The sequence below is a fragment of the Oxyura jamaicensis genome, chromosome 6 (assembly GCF_011077185.1).
Source record: "Oxyura jamaicensis isolate SHBP4307 breed ruddy duck chromosome 6, BPBGC_Ojam_1.0, whole genome shotgun sequence".
In the NCBI taxonomy this organism is placed as follows: Eukaryota; Metazoa; Chordata; class Aves; order Anseriformes; family Anatidae; genus Oxyura; species Oxyura jamaicensis.
The window spans coordinates 22132261-22142795 of record NC_048898.1 but is presented as its reverse complement, the minus strand read 5'-3'; the positions used below and the strand labels follow the sequence as shown (position 1 = coordinate 22142795).

General features: G+C 56.1%; 1 protein-coding gene across 1 annotated transcript in view; it reads right to left on the bottom strand.

The window, feature by feature from the left end:
- Nucleotides 1-6275: 6275 nt before the first annotated feature.
- Nucleotides 6276-10535, bottom strand: part of ARMH3 (armadillo like helical domain containing 3) — a 95387-nt gene continuing 91127 nt past the window's right edge. The window contains exon 13 of the mRNA XM_035330086.1: nucleotides 6276-7673. Within this exon, the coding sequence (XP_035185977.1) occupies nucleotides 7581-7673 (93 nt within the window). The 3' untranslated portion in view covers nucleotides 6276-7580. The remainder of the gene's footprint in view (nucleotides 7674-10535) is intronic.

The following is a 10535-nucleotide window of genomic DNA, read 5'->3' as shown; positions in this document are numbered from 1 at the left end:
GCCTTTGCTCCGCATCTTCTTGGCTGGGGTCGGGGGGGATCCGCGACGGGGCGCACGGGCTCCGCCGCCGGGCAGGGGGGGACCCCCCCGGGGCCGCCGCCGCCGCCGCCGCCGCCTCCCCCCGCCCCGCCGCTCCCGGCGGCTGCGGGAAGGGGCCAGCGGAGCCGGGAGCTCGGCTCGGCACGGCACGGCTCGGCACGGCTCGCAGGAGCGCGCCGCCGCCGCCGGGGCTGGGCACGGCCGCCCCCTCCCTCCCGTCCTTCCCCGCCTCCTCCCGGGAGCCGCCGGCCCGGCCCCGCCGCCGCGGGGAAACTGAGGCACGGCCCGGGGCTGGAGAGGGGCACGGGGGGGTGTAGGGGGGTCGCGTCTCGGCCGGTGAGCTGTGCCCTGGGGGGTGGGGGGGGAGAGGGAAGGGGAGAGCTGCTGGGCTGAGCTGAGGGATAAAGCTGGATGGCTGGGGGCTCTGGGGGGGCTCTGGGGGTCGGGGACCGGGTGGGGATGGGGAAGGGGCCAGGGGTGGAGAAGGGGACCAGGAGGGATTGGGATGGAAAAAGGGATGAGGATATGGATGGAGAGGGGGACCAGGATGGCAAAGGCGCAGGGTAGCAGGAGGAGCACAGGCCCCCACTGCAGGGAGGTGAGGGCACCCCAAACCCCGCTTCTTGGGACCCCCAGGGGGGTCTTCACCCCCTCCCCAGGAAGGCGAAGCCCAGGCTGCTGTATGGGGGAGGAAGTGGGCTGGGAACTGGTTAGAGACAGAGGAGCTGTGCAGCAGCCAAATTGCAGCAAAGGCTCAACGAGGGCACCCCAAGTCCTGCTGTTTGCACCCAAAGGAGGGAGCACCCCCCCCCACACCGCCCCAACCCCAGCACGAGTTTCCCACGCACGGTCACAGCAGGGATCCCCCTTTCAGCCCCACAGAAAGGGGTGCAGGTGCAGCACATGGGGGGGGGGCAGGTGCCTTCCAGGGGCTGGGTGCTGCCAGGAGCGGGGCTCGCAGCCCCACGGCCACATCTGGTGCTGGGCGCCGGCGGTGCCACTGCTGCCCCCAGTGATCTGCTGCCATCTGCGCACGATGGGGATCGGGGAGACGCAGACTGTGCTGCAAGCCCCCATGGCACCGCCCTGCCCGTGCTCGCACCGTGCCACAGAGCTTGGGTACATTTTTGGGGCTGCAAGCTTTTGGCATCCTTCATCCCGGGGAGGAAGCACGGGGAGATGGAGGGGAGCAGGGGCTGGGGGCAGGCAGGGCACCCCATCCCATCCCATCCCATCCCATCCCATCCCATCCCATCCCGCTCCCTGCACCCGTGCCAGCCCTGCTGGCCCACGGGAGCCGCAGGGCAGAAAGGGAATCCGGAGCAGCGAGGAGGGAGGGCCGGCGCTCACGCGGCGGCGTGTTGTCAGCGTGCTTTGGTGTCAAGCCATGAAAGAAGCCGCCTTAGCGAGGCAGCGATGCTTAGCAACTGCCTGGATCTAAAAATAAGAGCCATTTAGCGAAGAAAACGCAGCAGAGAAATGCTCGGAGAAGGGCTGGGGAAACACGTTCCCTCCCCACGGCCCAGCCACGGAGCCGGCGTGCAGCAGCCTGGCTGGAGAGGAAGAAGCTCCTGGGACAGCCCTGCCAATGCCCCTCTGCTGAGCCAAGGGGGGGCAGGACCCCGGCCACCCCGGGGACCCCCGGGGACCCCCACACCCCCTGGCTCATCCATCTTTGCCCGCTGCTCCCTGCTCCATCACATCCCCAGCCACTTCCACCGGCAGCCCCCGGGGACTGGCCGTCTCCTGAGGAGGGCTGGGGGGGTTCACCCTGCCTCTCCCACCTCGCCCCCAGCACCCTGGGGTCCGTCCTGCTGCGGCTGTGCCAGGCCCAGCGGAGCCGCACGGGGAAGTTTTCACCTTCTGCCATCCCCGGTCCGTCGGGAGGCGAACGTGGCTATTTTTATCCCAGCTAAGTGCTCCTGCAGGCGAGCGTGAGATGCTTTGCCAGGCTGGGGAGAGGGGGGAAAGGCGGGAGGCTCGGTGGGTACCACGGGGTGGGATGGGGAGCGGGGATCTGTGCGTTCAGGAGGAGAGCAGCCCCCAGACCGCTGCAGGAGCCAGTCTGTCCCCGCTGGGTGCAGGCAGGGGCCCTGCTGTGGCTGTGCAAACACATCTGGCCAGGGCCGGACACAGCACCAAAGTCAGGCAGAGAGCATCCTTTGTGGACATCTCGCAGATACAAAAATCAGGAAAATCACCAGAGCAGTGCCTGGGGCTCCCAACGACGCTTGCGTGCCCGACACAGCCCTGCTGGCTCCGTCCACCACTGCAGCACCCAGCAGCTCCGGGTGGGCAGGAGCCAACCTGCAACCTCCAGGATTGGGGAACAAGGAGGACAGGTGGGTTTTGTCAGCACCCGGGTGGTGGCCGGATCCAGGGGTCCTGCAGGAGCCGCCCGTGCAGCACAAAGGGCAGGGGGTGTAGGGGATTTAAAAGATGAGTGTGTGTACGGCAGGAGCTGGCAGCACCCATCCCCTCGCAGCCCAGGCCGGTGCAGGGGGCCAAGGAAAGACGTAATTTAACACTTGATTAGGTAACCACAAGGCATCGATCCGCCCTCCCAGCCTTGGCATTGCCTAATTGCGTATCTCCAGTCCTATTAATTATATTGGAAAGCAGGGAGCAGGACTCAGAGTCTGAGCCTATCTTTAGGAAATTTCAAACAGAGCTGTAATTGCTGAGTGCTCTAAATCATGGGGATTTATCCCCTGTTAACAGTATTTTAAAGCCACGGCCACTGATAGCCGTCCTCAGGCCGTGCTCCCAGCACGTGCCATCAATCTTATTTCAGCTGCAGTCACCGGGTGCCCCTGGGCTGCAGCTTATGCTCAGCAGCGAGGGGCAGCTCCGCTCCCCTGCCAGAAGCACCAGGAGCAAAGGGCAGAAAGGGAAGCTCCTTCAGCCAGCTTTGCCTCCTGCACAGGTACCTGGTGCCCCCCAGGGAATTACCTGGGGCACAGATGGAGCAGAGGAAACTTGCAGCCCTGTGAAGCTGCCCGGCTCCAGGGGCAGCACCTTGTGCTGCTGCGAGGCTCGGATCCGGGGGGAATTTCAGCTGCGGATCTTGAGGATAAACAGACGCCTGCAAGCTGCTGGGGGAGCCTCGCAGGCAGGAATACTGCAGGAGAGAGGGAGCCTCATCTGTAACATGCAAAGCAGCAGGCATGAGAAACGTGGGCATGCAGGAGGGGGAAAGGGCTGCGCATCGCGCTCTGCATCCTCGCCAGCCCTGCCCTGGCTGCCAGCAAGGAGCGAGGGTCACTGCTGAGCAGGGCACAGCCACGGGTCACCGGAGCGCCCTCGCCCCCACACACCGCCACAAGGGCCCTGGCTGAACCCTGGAGCTGGGGGGGCTCCGGTTAATTAGTCACTAATTGCTTCAGAAAGGAAACAAGCAAAAACCCAACCTGTGCGTGGCTGCAGCAGGGTGACCTGTGGGCCCTGGGACTTGGCAAGGCTGCATGTGGCAGGGGAAGAGGGGAGAGCTCATCTGGCACAGCAGAGCTGGAGGAGAGCCCAGCCCCAGGGGTGTCCGTCACCCCGCAGCCTCCCTATCCCCTCCATGCCCCCGCGGGACTCCCGGGAGCTCCCAGCCTCTGGCAGCAGGCTGGCAAGGCTTGGAGCTGCGCTGCAGCAAGCGGCAAAGCCTGGCTCATTTAATCTTTTCAATTGAATTCAATTTCCAGCCACATGATTCAATTAGCCCTGGAGGGACGGCACGGCAGAGCAGAGGCCGCAGAGCAGGGCCCGGCCCGGGCTCCAGCAGCCAAGTTAGGTGAGAGGAGCATGGTGAGGGGCCACAGGGGCTGCTCCCACAGGGCCAGGACCTGATGTTTGTCCCTTGGGGTCACACTGTGGTGCCAGGGGCTGTGGAGGTGAGAGGAAGCAGGAGGTCAGCTGGGCAGGAGCTGCAGGTCCTGCATCACGTGTGATGCATCTAGGTCCACAGCCCAAAGCACCTGCCAAAGGTAGCCTAAAGATTCGTTAAAAAGAAGTGAAGCAAGTATGTAGTGATACTCCCCCTCCCAATTGCTTGGGGCCATCCACATGCTTGCCCCGTGTCCTCGTGAGCTCCCCTACGGCAAGCTCTGACCAGCACGAAGGGCTCCCAGAGCCGCAGGGAAGGCCAGGTCCCACGGGCTTCGTAACAGCCCTTCCCCAGCCTCCTGGCCCTGGTTGCCATTCATGATTTACTTTGGCGGCTGCTTACCCCCTGAAAATGTCAGCAAAGGCATTAGTGAGTTCCCACTGCAAGTTCTGGGGGAAGAGTCCAGCTTACCCTGCCCGCTTACAGTGCTTGGTTTGGTGACGGTGTGACAAGAGGACGTGCGTGACTGCCCAGGAGGCAGGAGATGAGGATAAATGCCCACGAGGTATCAGTGCAGACACCCAGACGGAGAGCTGCTTGCAGGTGCCAAGAGCCAGCTGGAAACCTTACCTGCAGACCACAGCCAAGCAGCTGACACCCCCAGCAGCCTCCCACTGAGCATCCTGAGCCTAAGGTGCCTCCTCGAACAACCCACCAAGGACTGGGGACACCTGGCATCCTGACAGCTGCCTCTCTCTCACTTTGGCTGAAAAACAGGGCTTTTAAGAGCTACGGAAGAGGAGTTGATCCCAAAAATCACAGTGGCACTTGCAAATCAATTTTTAATAACTCCCTCCGAAGTTGAGCTCAAACTCAATTTTTCTCCTCCAGAATTTGGTCATTATTTTGTAAAATATTTGTCTCCCTGCAGCGGCTGCCTAATTTAAAGGCAGGAATCTGATTTCTCCCCCCACTCCACAAGCCTCAGAAACAGCTCTTCCAATAATAGACTGGGTTATGAATTAGATGTAATAAAACACACTCAGATACAGGAAAGTTTGGGGTCAGTATCCACGTCTTGAGGCTGAATGCTGGAGTTAAACGACTTTCCACTCAGTTCAAGCTGGCCTCAAAAGACAAGCAGTATTACGATGATTACCAAAACATGCAAATCTGTTACAAAACCTGTGAGCAGGAGTTTGCTGACTCCAGCAGCAGAGAACATCACACTGTGCACAGGTAGGTCCCTGCATTCCTCCCTCACACCCACGGGCTCTCAGCCTTACGTTTTCCTTAACGGCAGCAACAGGGGCTTGGAGGAGGCTGCTGAGTGCTGGCTTCTGGCTGCCAGACACCTGCAGCCTGGAACAAGGAGGAGGCACTGCTGAGAGGCCCCACAAGCAGCCCCTCAAGCTGCCACCATGCCCACAAACGCGGACAGGGCCATCCCACGTAACTACCCGACTCTCCCCTCGGTGAAGGACGGACGCTGCACACGCTGGACAGGCAGGGCTCTGCTATTTATTGAGCTCTAGATCTGTATGTACATCCATTTACAGTGCTTCGTTTGGTGACAGCGTGACAAGAGGATGTGTGTGGCAGCCTGCCCCAGCTCAGCCGACCCAAGGAGCTGCTCCCAGTCACAGCCCGGGTGTGCCAGTTCATCCCAGCAAGGGAGCACCGCGGGGAGACGAGTCCTTGTGCAGCTGAGCCCAGAACGAAAAGCTGAGAATCCCCAAGGCTGCAGAGGCAGAGCCAGGCTCGTCCCCGGCTCTCAGTTGCCCATCTAGTCTCAGTCCAGACGAGATCAGAGCAAAGGAGGCACGGGACTCCGAGTCCTACCTCGAGCTGGTTGACTCGATACTCCATCAGCAGCTATGCTGGGGCTGTACTGGAGGAACTGGAGCCCCCTTGGGGAGGAAGTTTACCCCTTGGAGAGGAGATGGTCTAAGCAAGCGCTTCTCAAACACACTACATACTACGGTGCCGTGTACTGCAACTATTCCTACTCATTTGCCACTGGAGAAACAGCCACCTCCCACATGCCTGGATCTGTTCTTGAGCAGAGTGATTTCACAGTGCCTGCTTCTCCCAGGCACCATCCCTCTGACACGCACTCACCTGGCAGGAAAGTGCATAAACGTCTGCCTTAGCTGATAAAAGCCAAACGATCTGTGCTGGGGCAAAATGTCCTCCTCTGGGAGAAGCCAGGAAAACGTTCTTCCTCTGGTTCTGCGACCAGTGGGCAGCCAGGGACACAGCTTTCAGTTTCCCATGCTCATGGCAGGTAAAGATGAAACAAACTAATTAGCACGCGTTGGCATGAACAAACATTGCCTAAAACTGGCAGGGAATGAGCAGGATACCACTCACGCTACTCCGACCTATGAGGCTATGAGCAGGACTAGGCACTTTTCTTTTCTTTCATGTTTTTTAGGGGAAAAAAGTGGATCTGGGATGTACATAACTTCTCTAGTTCAACCCACTAAGTCATACCATGTCCTACCATACACTGCCGGGAGCTGAAAATGCATGAGCAGGGAGAAGGTGTTTGTGCTGCATGTTCCTGAGTTGGCAGCCTGACACGGCTCCATCTGACACGGGCACCTCTGAAACGCTGGCTCTTGAGCAGAAAGGTCTCCCTGTGACCCCGGAGCATCATCCCGCAGCTCTTCCTTAGGAAGTCTGTGGTGAGTCACTCAGTGAAGACAGGACAAGCTAGAAAGTGAAGTAACCACTCCTCTTTTTAACTGCAGTACCTGCAAGCTACACGAGGGGAAAAACTGGGGACTTGTTAGCTCATGAAGACCACCAGGCACTTGCAAATGTGCAAGGCAGACATTCCAGTGAGGAAGAGGAAGATTGTCACAATGCAGTCTCTGATGGGCAACGAGGGGAGTGAGTGTGGGTGGGAGTCAGCCTGTCCTCTGCCCCAAGGAAGTGAAATACGTCAAAATGTCCCTCAACCTTGGAAACAGCAGAGATGAGATGAGCAAGGGTGACCCCAAGCAGAGGTGGTCTCCTGTTGCAGATGGTTCACTACGATGACACATACCCTTGCATACTGGCTCAGGCCGGACCAACAAGCTGGACTGATAAGCTGAGCTTGGAGGCAAAATTTCTCCTCCAGTAATTTGATGGCTTGATTCAAACAACACTTTCTGACATCTGAAACCATCAGTGATCAGGATATGCTCTCTTGGGAACCTGGTTTATATCCTCCCTAAACTCCCAGTGGGATGGCAATGGATTTGACCTACAAGGAGGAGGGGAGGGTTGATCCAGGCTACTCGAAAAGGGCAGCCCTTGCCTGGGGTCAGAGCTTTCCTGTGGAACAGACAACAACCTCAACCCAGAGCTGCCTCACACAGCTGGACCCATTTTATTACTTTGGTTGTGAGCTCTCCCCACCTCTGCTACGAAGGTTTCCAGTGCATTTTCCCTGAGGCTGCAGAGGGAATCACTACGTGACAGAAACAGCTGCCCATCCCCATGGCGCCTTACAGAATTGCTTCCTCCTCCTCCTCCACATGCCAATCACCTCTCTCAGCCACAGTCCTATTGAAACACATGCCTTTGGGATCAAACACACAGCAGCAAGGCTCTCCCCTGGAAAAAATGCAGTCTGTTCTGCAGGTGAAAGGCGAGGGGCGATCAGCCGTGGACCCACGGTGTCCCCGCGAGACAGGCCCATCTCTGGTCAGCCCTGCGCAGCTGTTGCTCCCCTGCTTCAGGAGATCGTAGAGAATTCCTTCAGCAGGAGCTCCTGGCTCAGCGTGTTGAAAGCAAGGTTCTTCCTCACGTTGATGCTGATGGACCGCACCTGACAGAGACAAAACAAGACGGTTTAGCCGAGGGACTTGTCTTGGCTCCCGGTGGGTACAGCAATGCTGACACTGTTGACCTCTGTGCTCAGCATGAAACTGTTCTGCATGCTGGTATAATTCTGAGAAGTTCTCTACTGAGTCTCCACCTTGGCAAGAAATCCCTGAGGATCAGCTGATTTCTGGGATGACAAGAGGGTTTAAAGTGATGTCCAAGGAAGGAGAGTAAATTCCACGTCAGACAGGGATGGGAGAGGATGCTCTGCTTGCATGCATGAGCTAAGACCTGATGTATTCCCTGTTCTTGGGCAAAGTACAGGGAAAGCAAGCACTTCCAGGCTGCAGCTGGAAGAGCGTTTTCTGTGAGTGCCAGCCAGCATTCCCCTGGATGGCTGCAGTGCCATGGCTTGTCCTGCTCCAGAACCCATACAGCCAAAGATACGGAGTCAAGGAGAGGAGAGAGGACATGCTACTGTGCTGTAAACACAAATTACAGCTCAAGCTGGCAGAAAACCATCAGTTTGGAGCCAGCTGTCTGTATTCTGTGCTGAGTGCCCTACCCTCAAAGTTGGATCACGGGCTGTCGCTGAAGAAGCGTCATTATCCCTTAATGATGTCCGACTTGTGGTCACCCACGCAGCCTGCGAGGAAGAGGTGGGCAGACCCATGGCAGAGCAGCTTCCCTTCCTGCTGCGTGCCTGCAGACTTGCTGGCCGAAGGTGCCAGCCCCAGCCTGGGCTCAGTCTCAGCTTCACTCAGCCATGAGAAAACAGAGTCAAACATTGTTTGTGGCAGCGCCTGTGCAGCAGTGACAGGGAGCAAAACTGACACAAGCTCATCCAAACAACAGGATTACAGTTCCCAGAGACCCAGAGCCTGTGATAACAAGGTTGTTGATGACCTGGTTGGTGTTTTTTGTTTTTTAAAAGCACTGGGGTTGAATTAAATAAAAGTAGAATGAGGAATCCAAACACTGGGGGCTGGAAGAGAAGCTGGCGGTGTTTATACCCAGGTCCCACCTGCTGCCCTGGAGGGAAGGGCAGAAAGCTCCCCAAAAGGCTGAATGTGTTAAAGGGTGGGAAACAAATCAAAACACAGAAGGTTAAAAGGGAAAGCTGTGAAATCAAACCCAGTAAAACCCATTGCACTGACCCTAGCAACGGTGTCGGGACTTAAAGATGGCTTATTTAAGATCTAGGTCTCCAGAAGACAGGTCTGCACTGGGCGGTCTCCCCACCAGGAAATGGGAGCCCTGCTCATAGGATCTGGTCCCACTCAATTTGTACATGCATACAGAGGTCTCTAAGATGGGTAAGGCAACAGTCTCCACAAGCTCAGAAAGGGAAGCTGCAGTGACAAACGATGAGAGCACAAGGCTTAGCAGAAATTGTAGCTATGGGGCAGAGCACAAGAAATTAAGCCTGTTTAATTTGCAAAGAGGAGGTTTAGGGGGAACAGAGCAAACACTCGCCAGTATGTAAAATGAGGTCAGGAAGAGAACAGTGAGTAATATTTATCCCACTCCCCAGGGATGGGGCAAGAAATGCTCAGCTTAATTTAAGGCAAAAGATATACACTGGAAAAGAGGAAATTCTTTTAACCCTGCAGGTTGGGAAGCTATGAAACAGATTAGCTTGGGCCAGCGTGGAGCTGTTTTCACTTAATGATAGCTCTGGGTTTCAAGAGGAGCTTACAAACTTTGGTCAAGAGTGGTGTAGGTGGACTTTGATCTGCTTGAACACAAGTTTGGGAGAGGAGTGTGCATAACAACACAAGATGATCCTGACACTTCTGTACATCTCTGGCCAGCATTTTTTTTTTCTCCAGGATAGCAAGCAGCTCTGAGCTGACCAGCTCAAAAGGTAAGAATAGCTCAAATGAGAGTTAAATTGAGTTATCCTCAGCACAGGGAGCTGAAGCTCATTTCTCTTCTGGGGCTGGAAGAGCAGACAGTGACACAGGGAGGTGTCTGCCTGTAGAAGGAGAAACTTCTGACACTTCCCGCAGTCTGGCTGAGCTGCTCTACTTGCGAGGCTACACCCCAGGAGTCTTCCCAGCTCCTGGTGCAGCAGGCAGCTTGGGCATGGCTGCCAGCATGCAAGCTACCAGAACTCTTCAGAGAGGCTTGTACAAGCCTCAGAAAGTAAACCCAGAGTTTAACATTTATGCTGCAAGGAAATAAAGGCAGAGCACGTGTCCTCTCCTGCTTCTGTACAGAGCACGCTGAAGAGCTTTTAAATCTGTTTTCTCCCCATTAGCAGCTTGGATCATATTTATCCCATAGACTTCAAAGAAATTGGAAATGCACGAAGTGCATCACCTGGAGAACAAGGAGCAAAGGAAAGGATGAATGAATCGGGGGCATTAACTATGGGAGTAAAACATAATTCAGTTCCAGTTTTGTGTCATTACAGCTCGACTGGTGTAACACTGTACAGATACTCCTATTTTGTAGCAAGCCCCACCAATTAAACCGGTTTCCAATCAACGAACAGCTCTTAAGAGATTTGTACAATGGGAGGAGGTTTACACTGACTACTATATCTAATTAAAAGTCAAATTAGTGTAATTTCCCCTGCAGAAATCAATCCCTAATCAGACTATTTTGAGACTCTGCTGAAACCTAACTGCAGACAGAGTGCTTTGGAAAGATGCTGAATCTCTTTCCACATATTCCTTCACATCCACACCATTCATTCTACCAAAGCAGCATAGACCTCGAATGACATCCTCGAGGTTTCAAAGAAACTGAAAAAAAAGTGTTAGAAAACTTCCTAACTTCCTCCCTTTAGGTCTTCTCAAAGGCAGCACTACAGGCCAGAAAGCCCAATTGATAAAAACACTCTGCACATCACCTTCCA